The following is a 22270-nucleotide window of genomic DNA, read 5'->3' on the forward strand; positions in this document are numbered from 1 at the left end:
ACCTTTTACCTCAGCTTCACCTTGATACATCTGTCTACCAGTGGTAGAGAAAGCTGTTACCTGGTGAATAGCTTTAAACATTGTTTTCATTTAGTTAGTATTTGCCAAATTCCTGTATCACAATTGGCATTCTTTTTTCTTTCCTTGTTTCTTCTTCCTTTCTTTTGCTTCCTTCCCTCCCTCCCTTCCTTCCTTTCTTCCTTCCTTCTCTCTCTCTTTCTTTTTGAAACTATCATGAAGATGCCGAAGCTTGGAAGATATTTTATCTCTCAGCATGAATGACTGGGTTCTACTTGCAAAACATTATCAAAGCTGTATTAAATCATTTTAGGTCATGGAGATGCAATTTTTATTTTCAAAGTTGGTCATTTTATTTAAAGGTATTTTGAGGACATAAATTTTTCTTCATGCCAATAACAATACCATTTAAACATTTTCATTGCACTTTTAAAAATAAGAGAGAGAAGTCATCTTATCACCATAGTGTTCCTATTAAACCTTGGTGTTCTAGGGTTTTATCTATAGATTTTTAATGTGTCCTAAAATCCCCAAAATTATAAATTTGCCATTTTATACTTGTATGAAGCAGTTAGCATGCATATTCTTTTCCTTTATTGCTTTCCTTAGCTTTCCTCTTGAGGGAGTTTTGTCAGAGTTTGCTAAACAATTAATCATTATATATAATTAGAGAATTTTTTTTTTGTGTGTGTATGAAGATTTAAATTGTACTTCATTTTTCCCCCTCTTTCAGATAATACTTAGATGGCTATCACATCTCCCTCTTTTTGGGGTGTCTTGCTGTGTCATCCAGGCTGGAGTTTGATGGCACAATCATAGCCTACCGCACCTGGGCTCAAAAAATCCTCCTGCCTCACCTACAGGCACCTGCTACAGTGCCCAGCTAATTTTCTACTACTTTTTTAGAGATGGAGTCTCATTATGTTGCCCAGGCTGGTCTTGAATTCCTGGCCTCATGTGATCTTCCCACCTTAGCCACATCCCACTCTTTTGGGGAACATTGTATTAGAAAATGAGTTTTCTGGTTGAAGAATGGTTTTTGTGTTATGGAAACAAATTTAGCCTTCCCATTATCAGAGGACTTACACAGATGAGGCGGAGATAGCTTACAAGAGTATATTGCTTTAAAATTTTCTGGCATTAAGATCTTAGATCCTGGGATTTCATGGGATCCTCCTAAAACGTTTACATCACCGTGCACTCTGATTATATGCTTGTATTTAATGTCTCATTGCATAGCTCTTCCAGAATCTGGAGTAGTGTTTTTCCCAGCAGCAAATTAGAATGCTTTGTAGTTTCACTCCTACCTGACTTCCAACTTGGCAACTCTACATGTCTGTTATTATTAGATGAATCATTTATGCCTTAATTATGTGAAGTTACTTGCAAACCATCAGTAATTGTTAAACAACTGTTTTGTGTGTATGTATGTATGTGTGTATGTTAACATGTAATTTGTAGAGCTCCTCAGCTTCTTTATTTAATAAAATTTCAGTGGAAAGAACATTAAAATGACAATACTTTCTTGCCATTAATCAACTTACATTATTTTCTTATTAATTGATGCTCATTACTACTGAGTTACTTTCTTTTTTTAATTTTTAAAAATGTTTTAATTGACACATTGTAATTATACATCTTTATGGGGTATAATTTGATGTTTTGATACATATATATGTTATATAATGATAAAATCAGGGTATTTATTGTATTCATCACCTCATACATTTATCATTTCTTTGTGGTGAGAACATTCAAAAGCCTGTCTTCTAGCTATTTTATAATATACTATACCTTAACTATAATCACCCTACTGTGTGTAACAGAACACCAACACTGTTCCTGTTATCTAATTATAACTGTGTTTGTTGACCAACCTCCCTTCTCCCCTCCCCAGTCTCTGATAACCACTGTTCTGTCTACTCTCTGCTTCTATTGATAGCAACTCCATTTTCTTTTTTTCTTTTTCTTTTTTACTTTTTGGATTCCACATAAGAATGAGAGCATGCATGCAGTATTTGTCTTTCTGTGTCTGGCTTATTTCACTTAGCGTGATGTCTTCCAGGTCTACACATGTTGCCTCAAAAGACAGAATCTCACTTTTTATGGCTGAATAGTATTCCACTGAGTATCTACATCACATTTTCTTTATCTGTTCATCTTGGGTTGATTCCATATCTTGGCTATCATAAATGGTGTTGTAATTAAAATGAAAGTGCAAATATCTCTTTGACTTATCAATTTCATTTCCTTTGGATTTATACCCAGTAATGGGATTGCTAGATAATGTGGTAGTTCTATTTTTAATTTTTTAAGGAACCTCTATACGTTTTCCTTAGTGGCTATACTAATTTACAATTCCACCAACAATGTGTAAATGTTCCCTTTTTTCCATATCCTGTTCAACACTCGTTTTCTTTTGTCTTTTGTTAATGGCCAGTCTAACTGGAATCAAGTGATATTTAATTATGGTTCAAATTATCATTTCCATTTCCCTAATGATTAGTGATGTTGAGCTTTTTTTTTAATGTACTTGTTGGCTATTTGTGTGTCTTCTTTTGGAAAATGTCTATTAAGGTCTTTTGCCAATTTTGCAATTAGGTTATTTGGCTTTTTGCTATAAAATTAAGTTCTTTATATATTCTGGATATTAACCTTTTGTAAGATGTATGTTTGCAAATATTTTCTCCCATTCTGAAGGTTGTGTCTTCACTCTGTTTCCTTTGCTGTGCAAAAGCTTTTCTATTAGATGTGATCCCATTTGTCTATTTTTGCCTTTGTTGCCTGTACTTTTGAGGTCTTATTTTAAAAATCCTTGCCCAGCCCCAATGGTGTAAAGTGTTTTCCTATGTTTTGTTTTGTAGGATTTTACATTTAAATCTTTAACCATTTTTAGTTGATTTTTGTAAATGGTGACAGGTAAGGGTCTAGTCTCATTCTGCTACATGTGGATATCCAGTTTTCCCAGCACCATGTATTGAAGAGACTATCTTTTTCCCAATGCATGCTATTGGCACCTTTGTTGAAAATCATTTGGCTATAGTTGTATGAAATTATTTATAAGCCCTCTTTTCTATTTCATTGTTCCATGTGTCTGTTCTTATGCGAGTATCATGGTGGTTTGGTTACTACAGCCTTGTAGTATATTTTGAAGTCAAGTAGTGTAATGTCTCCAGTTTTATTCTTTTTCCTCAGGATTGATTTTGTCACTGTTGCATCGCTTGGGCAGGGGGCTGGGTAAGTCCCTCTTCACAGAGGCAGGCATTGCAGGAGATTGCTCTGTCTGGGGCTCCTTGTGGCATTGGCAGTGGATGCTTGGCAGGTAACCTAGGCAGTGGCCACAGGTGTCAGGGCTGTGGGCATTCTCTCTACCCAGGTCTAGGTGTAAGGGTGGTATGCAGCAGTGGGCGGTATGTGGCTGTCAGGTCCACGGTGGAGAGCTGGATCATGGGTGTGATGTTGTGTGCGTCCGCAGGAGCATGGCCCATCAGCTGATGTGCAGGTACATAGGGGCATGGCCCGCTGTCCGGTATGCAAGACTGTAGGAATGACACCTGTGAGTGTGGACCTTTGCTAGGGTCCATGGGGGTGTGGGCTTTAGCACGGCGCACAGGGCTAGGGGACTTCTTCCACTGATTGTTGTGTGGGGCTGTGTGGGTGTCTGATCAAGTGTCTTAAATCTTTCCCATGTATGTACCATTTCCTGGCTTCTGGTTTGTCTAAGAGTCCTCGCTACGGCTTCCACGGCCCCTGCAGGCCGCAGGGAGACGAGAGGCTGCTGTGGAGCCACTTGGGGGCTCTGGGAGCAGAGGAGCCTTTTTTTTTAACTTTGTCATTTTTTCCTTCCTGGAAAAAAATCTGTCATCTTCTCTATATCTTTATTGCTAATCCTTATCCTCCTTTGAAAATCTTTGATTTTCCCTTTATGATAAAGATAATTTTATTCATTTTTACATAATTCATTGAAGGCGTAGTATGTGCTAGGAACTGTGGTAGGTAGGTGCTAGGGATGTGGCCTAGAGTATAGAAAGGGTCTCAGGAATAATAACTTGCAAGGACAGAAATAATTAAGCATTGCAATAGGCCCCCCAATCTGCAGTTTCACTTTCCCAAGTTTATTATTTGTGATCAAATGCAGTCCAAAAATAGAAAATTTCAGAAATAATTCATAAATTTTAAATTGTACACCATTCTGTGTAGTATGATGAAATTTCACTCTGTCTATCCCACCCAGGACACGAATCATCCTTTTGTCCAGTATATCCGTGCTGTATAAACCTGTTAGTCACTTAGTAGCCGTCTTAGTTATCAGATTGACAGTTGCAGTATCACAGTGCTTGTGTTAAAGTAACTATTTTTTTACTTAATAGTCTTAAAATGCAAGAGTAGGGATGCTGGCAATTTGGACATGCCAAAAAGAAGCTGTTAAATACTTCCTTTAGGTGAAAAGATGAAAGTTCTTGACTTAATAAAGAAAGAAAAAAAATTGTATGCTAAAAATGCCAAGATCTATAGTCAGAACAAATCTTCTATCTGTGAAATTGTAAAGAAAGAAAAAGAAATTTGTACTAGTTTTGCTGTCACACCTCAAACTGCAAAAGTTACAGCCACAGTGTGTGTAAAGTTCTTAGTTAAGATGGAAAAGGCACTAGATTTGTGGGTGGAAGACATGAATAGAAACATGTTCTGATGGATGGCAGTCGGGTTCAGTACTATCTGCAGTTTCAGGCATCTGGTAGGAGTTTTAGAAGTATTCCCAGCAAATAGGAGGGGACTACTAAATACTTACAATACAATGCAATAAGAGTCACATTGAAAGGAAGAGTTTAGAGTTGTTAAGGGACATCTGAGAGCCATATGAGAGAGCATAGAAGGGGTCTCAATCCAGATTGGTTTTAAGAATTTCTGCATATGATTTAGTCAGACAAAGGTGAGGTGAAGTTTTCCAGGCATGTATGAAACTTTCCAGAAATATTTTTAAAAACATCCTGGAAAAATTTCCAGACTTGTACAACGGCCCAAAAGGAAGAGATGAAATGTACTTTATTAGTATTGCAACTGGTTCAGTATTACTAAATATGTATTTCTTTCTGTGCATCTGCAAAAACTTTTTACATTTCTGGTGTCTATATTTTTACTTTTCTTTTTTTTTCTTGGCTGAAGAATGGGACTTCTTTATTTTACTTTCATTGTAACTTCCCACATGCCATAATTTGGCTCATAGATAATGAGTGTTTTATAACTGTTATTGACTAATTTTAGGTGCCTGGGGTAGGTATGCAAATACATTTCCAAGTTTTCCATAATGAGTGAGGATTGATATTTGTGTTACTTCTCTTATGGGGAAGTCAGAATGTGATGATTATAGTGTTTTATTGGCAAACATTCAATTTCAGGTTGTTTTTGGTAAAGTATGTAGCATAATATTAATATATATGTTAGAGTTTGCAGTTGTACTAGGCAAAGGATTATTCTTTTCTGGAACAAACCACAACCTGGATTTAAAATCACAGGCTCCTGGCATTATGATGATAGAATGGCCGTTCGATAATGAATAGTCTAGCTCCCTCGTATACAGATGAGAAAACTGAGAGCCAGGGAAGTAGTAAATGAAAGATACAATTCTGAATTTGATGAGGATTTTTTTAATGCCATGTTTGTTTTTATTTCTAATACTTTTGAAAATACCTGTTGTAGCTGTTTGCGGTTTCTATTGTTTACATAATTTATGTAACCAATTTTTGTGTTAATAAAATAGCAAACATAGTATATAGATTATTTTCAAATTGAAAGTACATAACTATAAAGGGAACAGTGTGAGCTTCAGATTTTTTTTTTAATAGTCTGACTAAAGCCAAAAGTTAAGGAATTCTAGAGGGAGAAAATGGAGATTGTTTTTTATTCTAGGTACCTTATGGGAGATGAAGCTTAAATAAATTACCTTAATTTTGTATCTCTTTCCTTTCTCACTTGGAAATGAATATTTAAAAATAAATCTCCAATTTGTAGCTCATCTTTGCTGGAGATTATTTTTGTTTGAGGCACAACAGTTAATCTAAGTTAATACTCACCATGTTCCTATTAAAAAGGCAATGCAAATATCAGTATTCTCCTTTTACAAATGAGGACCTTGAGGCATTCCAATATTGGATTGAACAGTTTCTTTAAGGTCTTAGTTAATAAGTAGTACAACTGATGTCAGAACATGGTCAGTTATATCAGTGCTTCAGTTCAGCATTTCCTTCCACTCGTCAGAACAAGAGGAAGGGGAAAAGGAAGAAGGAGGAAAAGAAGAAGGAGAGAGTCACTTGTTTTATGTTTATTATCTGTCACTCAACATGTTTAGCACAGTCATACATTATTGCTTTCAATTTTCATACTAACCTTCTGAAGTAGATATTATTTTGTTTTGCAGTTAAGGAAAATGAGTCTCAAAGTTGTTATATTCTTTGCTTATAGTCACACAGCAAGTATTAGAGATCTTCCAAAAACTGTCTTTATACCGCTACACAAAACTGACTCCCATGCTGTTCCTTATTTCCCTGTGTTTTTAAAAAATGGATGTTGTTTAATTTACTTTGTTTTCTTTTAGTTCTCTAAGAGAAACAGATAGGGAACACTAAGGAAGAAAGAAACAAAACTGGCTCTGAACCATGGTGTGTTGATAGTGTTGATACTCTTTCAGGGGAAAATAGAAATGCAGTTCTGGTCTAAAGGGAAAGTAGGGGTTTATAAGTTAATATCAAAACTGAAACAAAGCCATGTTTTGTGAAACACACCTTAATAGCAGTACATTGGATCAAAGGATGTGATCTCACTTCATAGTAAAACAGGTCCTGCAAGCCCAGGTAACTCAGGAAGCAGAATGGTAATTATTCACAGAAGAAAGCAGGTGGTATACTGTTACAATACTACAGTAGAAAGTCAGAAGGTCACAAAGCTTGCAGGGTAACTGACTCAACTTGAAACTGCTTGGCCCCCTTTAAAAAGAGATAATAAAATGGGAGAGAATGAAGCAACTTTACCTAACACGTCTTTGCAAGGTAAGTGCCAACAGCTTTAGAAATGTTCCCAATCAGAAATTTAAGCAGTGTTGATTACGAAATGTGTGTATGTGTACATGCATGCGTGTGCCCACGGGTGCCTGTCCTGTTTCAGGGTGTTCTTTGGGGGTGGGGAAACGAGGTGGAGATTGCTGTCGGTTTAAAAAAAGCATGTTGTCTCTGTTTCGTCCAACAATTCAACCAACAAAGAATCACAAATTTGGTGGGAAGTGTGGAAAGCCTTATCCTTACCCAATGTAATGCTGGAGAAATGGTACAACCAACTTCAAATGAATTTTCATGTTGAATATTTTCCAAAATTGACAGAATATTGATTTTTGTCTCTATCTGTGGAATTTTTATTTGTAATGAAGTTTTGCCATCTCTGGGGTTTACCTGCTAAGTGTTCTTAAAATTAATACAGCTGCTTTTTTAAAGGTAGAAAACAGGGGCTCACATGAAAGCACATCAGTTGGAGAATGCAGTTTATTTTACAGGTCTTACTTAATCAGACACCTTTGTCCTTTGAAGAGATTGGCTTTGTTGACATTGGCTTGACTAGGCATCCATGGTTAGGCTTGTTAATAGAAACAAATACAAGGTGGCTCACACATTTTATGTTTTTGAGTAGTAAAAGTTCTTTCAATAAAGAAAAACATAGAAATTAAGCCTAATGCATATTTATTGCAGTGATTTCTAGTTGTCTATTCTCTTGTGAATTATTTACCACCTTTATGAGTACAGCTTTGATTCAAGCATTTTTTTAAAAAATCCACCTGATAATTGCATTTTTGTTGGTTTATGTTCTTGTGAAGTTACCAATACTATGCCACCAAGAAAATTTCTAAACCACCTAGTTTTCCATTAAATGCACATAATCAAACACATAACTACACCTATGAAATATACATGCATGAGAATAACATAAGATGATCATAGACCTGCCTGGTCATAGAAGTATATCATCCATCTTATAGTTCAATTATTATATTTTTTCTTTAGTTTCTTTAATCTTTTCCCTACTTAACCTGCTTAAGAATCCCCAAATCTTATTTTTTATCTCTGTTTGTTTCCTTAAAAATTTTTGACATACTGTTTAAAATGCTATTATAAAGCACTTTTTAATTTCAGAGATTAATTTAGAAAGCCATTTAATTCTATTGAAGAAACACAAGGTAAAAGACTCATTTAGCATGATTCTGTGAAAATAATTTATTTGTATGTGTCTTATGGACAAAATGGCATTATGTACATGATTATAACATATACCTTAATTGTCTCTAATATTTTTCCTTAGAAAAGTATATGGGAAGCATCTAGATAGTTACAGTTGTTCATATGATAATGATCTTTTACAAAATGTCTGTGACGGGCAGCCACCTGAATATCCTATTCTAGGCTGTGTGGGTGTATTACCTGTGGAATAATCCCCAAATAAACTGCATGTTGTCAGAAAAACATGCACAGCATCTAAAATAAGTGCTATAATAAATGTCATAGCTTAAGGTAAAGAACAATGTGCCTTGATTTGTAAATCTTTTGTATTAATATTTGGGGAACACTTGTGCGATCAGTTCTATCCTAGGATATTTTCCTTTGTGCACTCTGGGAAAACTTTTCACTAAAAATACTTCTGATTTTATCAGAGTTGAAATGTACCCCTGGTATGTCTACAAAAACTTCACCTCTATGCTCTTGGAATATTGAAATGCTTCTATTCCAAGTATTTGCATTAAGAAGATTAAGGGCACCTATTAATCAGGTGAGAAACGAAAGTATTTCAGTTGGTTTTAAATTATTTCTGGGATAATTTACAACTTTATTTGTATGCATGATGGTAAGAGATATTCATAAATTTATTTACTATCTTATAAAGCAAATCAAATATATCCTGAGTCTTAATTTATGGAATGTCATAGTATTATTCTGTTCTCTGTACAATACCTTATTTTATATCTGATATTGAGTTTCAAAATGGTCAATGTAAATAAAAAAGTTATTTTGAAATGTTGTTTAATTTTGCCTTTGACTTAAGAGCTTTTATAAAAAGATTCTGAAATTCTTTGAAATAATATTAATTATTGTCAGGTGTCCTTAAAAATGGATGTTCTTTAGTAGAAATAACTATTTTCAAGTACTATGTTTTATACATTAAACATGTGGATGACTTAAGTGTCTTGGCTCTGAGGATATTAGATTATCATATAGATTATCACTGAAACTCCAACATTTACTTTGAATAATGATTTTCCTAAGGTCGTGTATGTGTATTGTCTATTCGTTGTCTGTATTCATTGGACCATCTCTAGTTACAGTTTGGAAGGCTAGGCATAAACATTGTCTAAGTTTATTCATTTTAGTGCCATTTCCTTTATGTCTGTCATCCAATTATACACTCAGGGAGCTGGCTGCATGTGCCCTGGTTAGTGGGGTCCGTATGCTATGAATATTTAATGTTTCCAGTAGTATTGGGAACCCATTTTTTGTATGAATGAAAGTGAAGTCATTCCAGTTTCACCTTCAGCTTAATGTAACTGATCTCTATTATCTTTTCAAACATAAAAGGCAATCTGTCCTTTTCAGTCCCAATGACAACATAACCCCACAGAGAATTATATAAAGATATCATATATGAAGATTCATAATATTGTCCGGATTTATAAAATAAAATATCCAGGGTAGGATAGAATGCTAGAATTTTTTTCCCTAAACTTTGAATACATGAATAAAAATACATAAATAATATGGCACAAGGAATAGGGGTAAGTGTTTTTTAAGCAACGTTATTTGCTGAGGAAGGAAAGAATCATTTCCTTGCATAATCTCTGCAAACTCACATGTAGCACCAAGTGGAACTCTGTCAGTCTGTGCAGAAGTGGAGGGACATGGCTGGGATGATGGGAGGGTCTCAGCTCCCCTCCTGACAGGCAACTACCTGGAGCATGCCTTAGACTAAGCTTTCTTCAGAGTCCACCATGGGCATAAGGTAACTCTTCTCTGCCAGGAAGGACATACATTTTCTACTTCCCCCAGATTATCAGATTATTACTGACAGGCAGAGTAAGTCCTAGTAAGAATTGTAAAAAGGGGAAAGAATCTATCACCATCCAGCTATGGACCTCACCCACTGAGTCCTTCCTACCTCAGAAACCCAGTCCCCATGAATTTTTAACATTTTCTTTCTTTTCTCTTCATCCTTGGTCTAAATGTGTCCAAGGCCGCACAACTCCTTGTAAATGGTATGATATACTAATTTATCCTTGGGATTATTTGAATAAAAGCTATGTCTGAGTTCAATGCTGGGACAACCTTTTGAGAGCAGCTCTCTTTGAGTGGGGGCCTCCCCTGGGCTTTTCAACACACCCTGTGTACTCAGGCAGCCAATTTAGCTGCTTGGATGTTTTTGAGCACTTCTAATAACAGCTCTCCTTCTTGCCTCACTTCTTCTTAGTCCTCTAGCTCTAGAAGATTACTACACTAAAGGCTACAAAAGACTATATAGCTCAGGGGGGAAAATGTTGTAAATATAGAGGAGTGGACTAGACCCTGCGGAATGCAGGGCAAGATAGGAAGCAACGAGAGGAGAGAGCTCTTCAACTCACTGAAGGAGAATATGGATGTCAGAGTTAGGGGAAAAAATCAGTAGGATATTGATATTTTCAAGCTAGAAAAGAGCTTCAAGTGTATCAAGCCCAATGTTTTCACTTTGTAGAGTAGCAGGGATCTTACAAAAGTAAAAAAAATTGTCCTTGATTTCACAGAAGCAGTTGCTGTAACTCAGGTTTTTGTCCTGCCACCCAGAACCTGTAATTTTATGGAAGAATTTGGTGCATTATTTTTTAGAGGCATTTACTTTCCTATTTTGAAAGAGGAAACCGGTCTTATAAATTCTTTCCATATTGACATCTTTTAGTTTCTATATTTATGGCTTTGAAAACATTGTTCGCTATTCAGTGAAGCTATTATTGAACTGGTCCATCCGGGCTTGGGTTTTCTCTTGACTGCATAAAAATTACAGTACCTTTTAAAAGACATTTAGTTAGTTTTCATTACTACCAGAAGGTGGCTTGAAAGTTCGTAGGCACATGCATGCAGTACTTCTCATAATGAGTCATTTTTTAGAAACTATACTAATTCTATTTAAAATAAGTAAAAGAAAAAATCTAGGCAAGAGGTGCCTGAGTGTCTGCTACTTAGTTGCAGCCCCAGGGTAGCAGTACGGTAAACTCCAACCTGTTATACTGGTTTGGTGTGCATGTTTACTTTCTGTGGTGGGAAAAATATCTCTGCATTCATCACTGTAAACCATGCCTGTGAGTGCCTTGAAATCTTTCTAAAACCGCAAAGAGGACTAACCAGTTTGTGACTCTTCCTTCCCAGCCTATGAAACTTGAACAGCATTTGTAATTAACAGAAGTGCAAGGAGCTCCTGGTTAACCTATTTGTGTTCCATGAGGAAAGCTTTTCCTAGCCCTGAGTGATAGGCTCAAAAACTTGAAGACCTGAGGAATTTTGGAGTTGAAATTTAGATATTGAGCTAATAGGACATTTTGGAAGTGAAATTTCCAGAAGCTTTGCTGGAAAGATCTTACAGTCTTAGAGCAAAATCAAGCACATTTGGAGCAAGTAAAATTGCAGAAAATGTCAAGGAATGAAGTCCCAGGTGAGTCTGACCTAAATAAGTGACTTAGGCAAAGGTGCATGTGAAGATGGGTTGGGGACATTTTGCAGGTGTAAGGCCAAATCCTTGGAGCAGGCAAATGAGATTGGGAAATGAAATATGAAGTAAAACATAAGAAATAGTTAATGAAATCAACGTAACTAAGCTGAGGATTTTTTTTTTTTTTTGGCTTTCTAGATGGAAATATAGTCTTTATTAGAAATAAAATGGTAAGCAATTTACTTGAATGGAACATGAGATAAAAGTGTTTAATAACATCGTACTTAGTTAAAATCTGCTGTTGTAGGAAAAGCCAATGTTCAAACACTTTGAAATGTAGTTTTTTCCTGGACTTTTGGATGATCTGAAAGGCATAGTTTAATCCTCTTTGATTTAAATGATATTTTATGGTGCTGAAATTCTTTCAAAGGGAAACATTTTAAGTTTCGATTAAAGTCACTGTAAAATCCTCTTGAAGAAAAGGTGATACATACCTAAGGGATGACTTGATTGTTTAAACATTATTATTAATGATGCAATTAAAAATCTTCCATCTATTTAAAAGGTTGGATCTGTCTTTTAATCTGCTTTCTTTTTCTTAAAGAAATGGAACAAAGGATGCAGTAATAATCTGATGATTATAAGTTTATAAACACCATATAATTATGACATTATATACTATTCTCTGGATTTTGGAAAGAGTTTAAACAAATTTAGCTAATTGAATAGGACAGAAAGCCAACCTTCTTTGTATCGCAGTTTTTTGGGGGTGAGGGTTATTAACCAAGCATATACTTGACTTATTATTGGAAAGCATTATACTTGATACATAAGTGAAGAAAAAACAGGTAACTGATAAGATTGCAAAGAAAATGTCATTAGGATGAAAACACATAAAAAGGCATTGAGCTTCAGTTGATCCCTTGAGCTTCTAATCTCTCTTCAGGAAAAGTATGTGTAAATAGTTTTATTTGACAGGGCTATTTTATTGCTCTGTTGATAGATATGTTTATCCATCTCCACAGTTGAACACTTTAGAAGGCACTTTCTTTAATGCTTTTGGTAATTTATATTGAAATTCAATCTACCTGCCCTCTTTAAACCCCTGCTAAGTGTAATGCAGCTTGTATTTTGTATACTAAAAAAATGAGTATGACTTGGAGACTAGGTATAAAATTCTGCCTACTAAAAAAAATTGAAAAGAGAAATGCTTTGAAAAGTCAACTACTAAAGTTAATGCAATTCATAGTAAAGATGCAAAAGGTGTGTGTGTACACCTGTTACACAATTACGATCAACTTGGCTGTGTGACTTGGGATCTTAGTGGATGATTCATTTTGAGACTGATTAAACTCTTGAAGTCCATTTGATCTCTGTGATTCTTTTGTTTTCTCAAAAGTGAGTTCCTTTGAAAACAGGGCATGAGAAGCAGGGAGAATTGAAAGATTGCAGTCCTTTATCTTCCTCTTTGTTTATGGACCTTTAAAACAATCACAGACAAGTCTATTTTCCATTAAACTATTGATAAATCTTGAAAATTTCTTCATTACATCCACATTTCTTGGTGGCAGGTTTCAGAGATGGAGAAATGCACTTTGCCATAAAAAGTGGAAGTTGCTTCCACTCTTGCTGATTCTTGGTATTGTTATAACCACAAACAGGTACCTAAAAATTATAGAGGAATCTAGGCACTTATAGGGAGCTTCATAGAGGAGATATGATTTGAGCTGACTTGGGCAGTTTTGATAAATTAGAATCAGTGGCCAGAAGGAAGAAAGTCTTTCCTGGCCAAAAGGATAGCAGAGGCAAGGCATAAAAATTGTATGTATCTAGGTATTTGCTTGCTTTATTTCCTCTCTCATTGAAAACAATGAATTTTTTTTAAATGTCTACATTTCAATAAGCTACAAATAAACAAACATAATAGAAATAAGGTTAAAATATTATGATAATTAAAATTTGTTCACAAAATATATGCCAAAACATTCTGAACAACTACCAAACAGGTCATAAAGTTGTCTTCAAGCTTCCTGGCAGCCAAAAGAAAGTAAGAAATTGGGTTTTAAGATTTATGGTGTTCAAATTATGTAGAAATACGCTAGTCATTTGAGAGATGCATAGATTTGTTGATTAAACATGGCAACAGAAATCAGAATCATTTCTATAGATGACAGGAGGTAGGCCTAACTAGAAGAGAGGTTTTTTATTAGACAACACTGAGAAATAAAGCTAAAAGAATTATAGAGAGAAGGAAAATAATGTTACTTAACTCATCTCAGAATCTTGAATGAATGATTTTCTTTCTTTCATTTTTTAGAGACAGGGTCTTTTTCTGTCACCCAGGCTGGGGTACAGTGGTGCCATCCTAGCTCATTTTAGCCTCAAACTCCTGGGCTCAGAGGATCTTCCCATCTCAGCCTCCCCAAGTAACTGGGACTACAGGCGCACACCACCATACCTGGCTAAGTTTTGTTATTTCTGTGGAGACAGGGTCTTGCTATATTGCCCAGGGTGTTCTCAAACTCCGGGCATCAAGTGATCCTCATGCCTCAGCCTCAAGAGCTGCTTGGGATTACAGGCTTGAGCCGCCGTGCCCAACTAGATGATTTCAGTTAACTGTAACATCCTACCAGATATTTGTCAGAAAAAAAAAATATATACAGAAAAATTTTGAACATGTAGTAAATCTAGAAATAAAAGGAAAGAAAAAGAAAACAAAAGAATAATTAAGAAACATAGACTTTGTAAGATCTAAGTATTTATGTAATTCACATATTAAAATTTCAGAATATAAAAATAGGTCATTTTGAAAATTGGGCTGCTATATATAGTTTATAAGCATACTAAAGTGCCTCTTCTAGAGTTCCTTTTGTATTGTATATAGGAGTTGTGCATTCATTTTGGTTAATGAAGGATTTAGTACCGTCACCGTGGCAGATATGGGGAAGAGGAGATTAGAGAGTCGGAATAAAGAAGAGAACATAGGCATTTGATAGTAAGGACTTTAATCTATGACCTTCAGATGCAATGAAGTGTAATGATGCTGCCTGAAAGTTTTTATTTTTTATGTAGGTAAATAGGAATTTGGAAAAAAAGAAGAAAATTTAATAAGCAAATACTAAGGTTTTCATTCTTCAGTCTGATTTCTCATCAGTTTTAGGATCATATTTTATGTTCTTTCCAGTTTCCCATTTGGCCTATGTAAATTTCTTTTGGGTATCATTTTTTTTTCTAGATTAGAAAACTCACAATATTGTCTGGATTTCTAGGAATTAGTAATTATCAAACAGTATTTATCAAAATACTGTTAAGTCACAAAATACATTTATGTGACTTAGTAACATAATCTGCAATAACATTGGTATGTATATAATAGAATGTTCTGGAAAAATAGTTTTCATATGAAATTTGCGTTTATCTAAATTGATTAGTTGATAAATGATATATCTTCATAATCACATAAGTAAAAAAGGAAAGAACTAGTAATTTGGGTACTAATTTAAGGAAGAAATTTACTAAGCATATTTGAATCTCACAATAATCCTGCCCTTCTCTCTTCCTCCAAGCTGATCCCTTACTAAGACTTCTATGTACTAGTTGTTGCTGCTGAACTTCCTATGGTATGATGGTCCTTCTTATCATTCAGTTATCAGATTAAATATCATCTCTGTGATACCTCTTCTAGCATCCCAAACTAAAGAAGCCAGTCTCCGTCTTAATGTGTGATTTAAATTCTTTAATATGTCACCATAAGCCCTTTTTCTTTTTTTTATATTTGTTTATTGCCTATATCTCTGCAATAAAATGTTCTCTTTCTGAGATGAAAGACCATAGCCGGCTTGTTTATTGCTGTATTTCTAGTGCCTTGATCCATAGCTAACATATACTATGTTTTCAACAAGCATAAGTTTAATATGTTCAGAAAAAAACAAACATAAAATGCATAGTATTATTCCTATGTGTCTATGCAATTTACATTTATTCTAACATGAAGATTAGTTGAGCATAATGTAGCACTTAACATGATCAATACAAAACAAAACAAAAAACCTTAACTAAAAAAAAAATATTGGCAAATGAAAATTATCTTAAATTTAAAAGAGACCTTTTCCTAGTAGAATAACAGTTGATATAGAGTCTCTTTATTCTAAGAGATTAGAAGCAGTGCATTGTTATTCAAAATTAGAGAATTTGTTCCTTCTCATTTCCTCTAGTTCTGTGTCATAGTGGCTCTGATTGGGGTTACCTAGATGAGCTCTTAAAGAATCTAAGTATGAAAAGACAAGGAAATAAATGAAACTGAAAGCAGTAGAATTTAAGAAGACAAACTGATCCAAGAATCAAAGTAGTGGTACTTGTTGGTAATGGAAGGCTAATTTGAAAGGATTTATCTGTGATGTTAAGGTACTATTTGGGTGTGCGTCTAATATAATCATCTAGATAAATTATGAAAAAAGATTATTTTGGAAGAAGGAGAAACGTGATGGTTTAACCTTTGGATATATTGTATTTGAAATAATGGTGAGGGATCTAAATACTAATGTCTTCATTTATTATAATTTATTTTACATCATTGCTTTGTTTTAGACATGGAAGGTATGGTCCCTGCCTTTGATGAATTCTCAGTTCTTTGCGAGATATAGTCACATGATTGTTTATATTTGTATATATTATACATATACTCCTTATTGGGTGGTTGTAGAGATTAAACAATAATATATGTCAAACACAGAGCAAGCAGTCTGTGGCAGTTTACACTTAGTAAGTGTTTTCCTCTATCACCACAAGCACCATAATCATTTTAATTTTCACCCTTATTCTCATCATTATCCATCATCTCATACTGATGAAGAGCTGAATTCATGCGATGATGATAGAATTTGAAGAAAAATAAATTTGAGACATAATGAGTTAAGTTGTTATTTGCTGTGTTGAATGAGTAAGTAGAAAGAGATTATGAAAACTCGTAATTTTCTTGCTTGGATGACAGAGAGAATAGTGTTCTTAACTGATTTGGAGAACATAACATTGGGAACAGTTTAGGAAAAGAAATATAATGAGACTTCTTTAAACAAATTATTTTGAACTATAATGGTATATTTTGATGAAAATATCCAAGACTTACATTATAAAAATCAGGCTAGACCTTGGGAGTGAGAGCTAAGATTATTAGAACTTTGGAAGTTATTAAGAGTTAAGTGGTAGATGCCATTGTGCATAGGTGAAATTATACAAAGATGGATGTTAGAGTAAGAAGACAAGAAGAATGATGATAGAGTCTAAAGTCTGAGCAGAAATGAAAGAAATTGAGATGAGTTCATGGGAGAGAGAGAGAAGATACAGATGACAGAGTTTTGGGGGAAATGTGTGGTAAGAATTTCTGTATAAAATATGTAAAAAATATCAAATGACAGAACGGTCAAGTAGCTAGGATTTGGTGATTCAAGCCTGGAATTAAGGTGAGAAATGAGGAAAAACACAATTTGAGAATCATTAGAAATAAGGTGAAAGGAGAAGACTTAATTGTAGAATGAAACTTTAAGGAGCTTAAAATAGTAGAAGTTCTATAATAAAACCCTGGAAACTGACCATAGTTAGGAGGGGTAGAAAGAATAGTGAAAAAAAGAGATAACTACATCAAAACAGTTCTATGAAGTAAATGTAATTTGCCGTTTCACAATGGAAACTGAATGAATTTCAATGAGGGAAAGAATGAATGAAGGTGCTGAAATAGAAGGGGCAAGGGAGATGAAGACTTGGAACGCAAGAGTAACTGTAAAGAGCAGAAGTGTAGATTTCTCTTTCTGGAAGGAAGAATAAAAGAGTGAGTATAATGACAAATTTGCTGAGTTACAGAGAAGATTGGGTGATTGAGCTCATGCCAAATGGCCTGCTTCTTTGAAGCAAAGGATGAGTTTTTCCAGCCAAGAGTTAAGGTGGAGCTGTATGTGGAGTGTTGAATTCATGAAAGATAAAAGGATTGGCCCGCAGCAGCTGCAGTGAAGTTAGACAAGAGGTAGGGTCAGTGAATCTGGGAGAGCAACAGGAAAAAAAAGATGCAAGCTGATTATTAAGCCAGTTTTCAGAGACGTGTGAGTTTGTGGGAGTGTGTGTGGGGGGGGGAGAGAGAGAGAGAGAGAGAGAGTGTATGTGTGTGTGTGTGTGTTATTGGCTTTTCTGCAATTTAGCTAGAGATTGTTATTCTGAAATATTTAGACTTCATCATGTGATGCCACCCAGAAAAGCCTACTCTAGCCAGTTATCTTCAGATTGTATGCCGCTGGACTGTTGCAGAACTAGAAGAGAAAGAGAAAGTACGTTTCATTGCAAATCTATCCAGCCTTTGGAAAAAAAAATGGAACACCCAGGTTTCACTGCCAATAACTTTTTATAGTAGTATATTCTCATCTATGTAACATTAGAAAAGCATCCGTATATACTACTGGCTAAATAGCATGAATGTGACAGACCTGTGAGACTTCAAAATGATTCAGACCCATTTTCACTTGACTTTGAAAAAGGCAAAATATGGTTGGGGTCATTGTTTATACCTTCAAATATTTGAAGACACTTGGATAATTAGTGATTCACATTGGGGATTGTATTGTTATATTATTATTACCATCATTACTTATAGTGATAAAAACAAGGAACACAATTAGGTATTATTAAGTGCCAGAAAGGGGCAGAGCTAGGATTTAAATCAAGGAATATCTGACTCAATTGCTTCTAGACCACTATAGTTTCCAAGTCTACCATTTTAAGAGAGCTATCTTTAAAAAGAATAGAATGTTCGATGAGAGCATTTCAAATATTTACCATTTATATCTACAAGGAAAAATTAGTGACTGTTTAAATTTTAGTACTAAAAAGAATAATATTTTATTCACATTCATTCTATGGCTGATGTATTTACTTTCCTATGGATACTGTATTTTACAAAAATTCACATAACTTTATACATACAATGTAGTGTTTTCTATTTTGATGCATCATGATTCCTCCTGTCTTACCTATCCTTACATCCTTATGATATTTCCATCATACCTACATTCATGACACTTTTATTGACGGTGATAAAGCTCAGAAGAAGTAGTTGGAAGTAAATGGGTTCTACTAAATTCAAGAATGTTTTGACCATTAACCTTCGGTTTGAAGTTTTAGGTGACCACAAACTAGTATAAAGAAATATAGGTTTAACTCTACAAAATATACTTTAAAGAGGTTTTTAAAGAATTGATGCTTTGCTGATGTAAAGGATATTTCCTGTTCAGTGTTTCAAACTTAACAAATTACATGTAAAAGCCATAAACTCCTTTATATTATCCATAAACATAATAAAAAATGTTACACTACATAACTTTGACTTAGTCAATAATTCTAGGCTTAGCTTTAGGGTTTGAAGAGAAAATTATTCCTGTTACACATTTTAATTATGCTATAAACTTTGGGAAATAGTTATTGATCTTCAGCATCTGGCATCAGAAAGTTGTTCTGTAGCCAGTGAAAGTTTTCCATATAGGCTAAAAATGAAGGATTTTGGAAGATTTTTTTGTGTGTGTTAAATGTTAGCGGACCTAAAGATTATCTCCTCTAAGCATTTTTCTGTTGGAAACTAGAAACATAGACATTTGCATTAAGAAATATACTCCCTTGTTTTAAGAAAAAGATATTCTCTACTGGTACCCTTGATGAGCTTTAATATTTTAATATAGAAACAGAGAGAACTAAGCAGGAAATCTTTTTTTCTAATTACATACTTTAAGGTTCCTCCAAGCTTATATAGAATGATAAACATTGTGATTATCATTTTAGAAGTGAATATTTCACAAATTTTCATCCTTAAACCAATAATATGGGTAAAAACCTCACTCTTAAGATTAAGCAGATATCTTAACATCTGTAACAATGATTATGATGATGATGAAAATAGTTACTATCTGATGAATTTTTATTAGGGAATGGGCATTATTATAAATATTTACATATATGGCCAGATTTAAGAGTCACATCCACCATTTGGAAATGGCCCTTCATTTCCCCATTTTACGGAGGGTCCATGACATTAAGTAACTTGCCTAGGATTATGTAGAGACTAGTCCTGGGATGAAAGCATTTTATAAAAGTTTACATTTTTAAAATGAGGTATGAGAAACATATGATGTGCAAGATACTGATCTTGGGACTTTATTTTGGTCACCTAATTTCATTCTCACAACAACATCTAAAGGTATCACTAGCTTTTAATTACAATATTTGTACAGGTCATTCTGCCTGGAAGCAAACAAATGGAAAGAGGGAAATTTAAGCAGAATACATGTTATCTGGTTCCTTCTCAAAGAATGAAGAGCTCTGCAGTTAAATAAATGGAAAGGATATTATAGGGATAGGAAACCAGTTGTACAAAAGCATACTGTCATGACTAGTGTGTTTGGAGAGTTTCAAACATTAGTTCATAATACATGACCAGTAAACAGGTTACTGCAGTGCTGACTTTGTTTTTTGGGGATGGCATAAAATATGTCTCCAGCTACTGATTGTAGTGCAGTAAGAAGGCTAGTTAATTTTAAACAGAATGGATGGTAGTACGCTGTTTTTAATTCATCTCAGCACATGGGTGCCTAAATAGTTAAGGCTTTGTGCCCATTCACCAGATTGTACGTGAGCACATGTTCACATTATAGATGTTAACTACATTTTGGGTGAGCTGCTTTTGTGGAAAGCGCCAGATTCTCTTCGTGAATTTTCTCCTATCTGAGAACAAAATATCAAGGCCTCTTTACTCCAGTCTCCTCTACTGATACTTAATGTGCCAACTTAAAATACTTGCATAGTGGACAAGAAGGCGGAATGGGAATTTTCTGGCCCTCTTTCCTGCCAAATTGACAGGTTGCATTGCAGCAGGTGCACAGCAAAGCGATTAAGAATGTAAGGGTTGACAAAACGTGTGATATGACTGCGGGTGTTTTATGTGAATGACATGTCATGGCAAGTATTGGCCTTATGAGATTATACCTGGGGCTCTGGGGTGTGAGGGCAATCTATATGTGTATAAAAGCATCGTTGAGAAGGTGAGTGCTCAAGGAAAAATAACCTTGACTGTGAGTTTTTACATAAATGAAGTACATTGCAATGCAAGCTATATTTTTTTTGTCACTTAAATATTTTACAAATGTTCTATTTATGAGTAGATGCAATAAGCATCTGTCTTAGATAATGTGATTTTTTGACTGCTGAACAACTTATTAAGCTGCCAAGAGGACAGTGAAAGCCTGCTTTGTTAAAATTCATGGGTGGGGGAAAAATTCCAACACCATCCAATTCATTTTAAGAACACATTTAGCCCTTGGTATCAACCTCTCCACTTCTATTAATAGAATGTCTGACTGACTTCACATTTAACAAAATAAACTTAGTATGGATATTATTGTCTTACTCACTAATTTTCAGTAATGATAAAAAAGCAGGAGTGAAAAAAATAGATTTTGGATGGTAGGTAAAATAGGCATTCACACCCCCCCCCCCCCCATACACACACACACACACACACACACACACACACACACACACACTTACATAGAAATCTGGGAGAGATACGGACTTCCAGAAACCCCTCTGTAGACAACCAGTTGACAGACCCCAAATTAAGTATTTTTGTGTTCTTGTACATTTTTAAGGGAGTTTATAGATATCATCAGATTTTTAAAATAATTCTAACACCATTAAGATGATTTCTAAAATTTTTCTATATCTAAAACTGTATAGTTCATTTTATATTTTAACATATTCCTAAGACATACTAATTTTTATCCAGAGAAACAGATGTAATGTTTTTTAAGAAAAAAATGTGTCCCTTAATTTATGATTAAAATAACTATAATTTGCACTATAAGTATTGTAATAGGAAAGAATTTTTGACATTTTTTGAACTTGTAAAAGCAATCTCAAATTAAAGCAATATATTGCCAGTGATGAATAAGGTGGAGTGTTATTTGCCTATTTTTCATTTTATATGGATCATTAAAACTAAATATGAAAGGGACATCTGTATTTCTAATATAGAGATAAATCCTTAGGAGAAATAAAAACACCTCTATACTGCTTGTGTAAATACTTTAATTCTTAAAAATTTCCTTTTACTAGTACATTTAAAAGATATGTAAAAGAGAAACTTTGAGTTCTTTTGGGAAAAATGAAATACATACTTTGAGAATTGTACAAAAACCTAACATTTTAACAAGATTTATTCCAATCATGTATATCATATTGTAGCAGCATGATACATTTTGCACAAAAATACAATGAGAATCTTGTCTCTTCATTACTATATGTGAAAAGCTAGGGAAGAATACTTAATAAGATCTGGACTCCTATTCTAAAGCTCCAGTAGAGCAGAGAGAGAGAGAGAAAGGACCCATTGAAAAAAATTGCGAAGTAGTTGAAGTTTGTTTTTGTTTTTACTATTCATCTTGTTTGCTACATTTCCTTTCTTCCATGGCTAACTACCATCTAGCTTCTTTCCCCTCTGTCCCTCCTACCACATAACCTT

At 34.5% G+C, this 22270-nt stretch overlaps 1 protein-coding gene across 5 annotated transcripts in view; it reads left to right on the forward strand.

Moving 5' to 3' along the window:
• Positions 1-6890: 6890 nt before the first annotated feature.
• NAALADL2 (N-acetylated alpha-linked acidic dipeptidase like 2) overlaps positions 6891-22270 on the forward strand; it is an 887154-nt gene continuing 871774 nt past the window's right edge. For 3 of the 5 annotated variants that reach the window (XM_045539695.1, XM_045539696.1, XM_045539697.1), the window contains exon 1: positions 6916-7061. In XM_045539695.1, coding sequence (XP_045395651.1) covers positions 7019-7061 — 43 coding nt within the window. In that variant the 5' untranslated portion in view covers positions 6916-7018. Of the gene's footprint in view, positions 7062-11669; positions 11725-22270 lie in introns of those variants that run through there. The other 2 variants (XM_045539692.1, XM_045539693.1) reach the window with 2 other exon arrangements.

This window comes from Lemur catta, chromosome 1, assembly GCF_020740605.2.
Source record: "Lemur catta isolate mLemCat1 chromosome 1, mLemCat1.pri, whole genome shotgun sequence".
Classification (NCBI taxonomy): Eukaryota; Metazoa; Chordata; class Mammalia; order Primates; family Lemuridae; genus Lemur; species Lemur catta.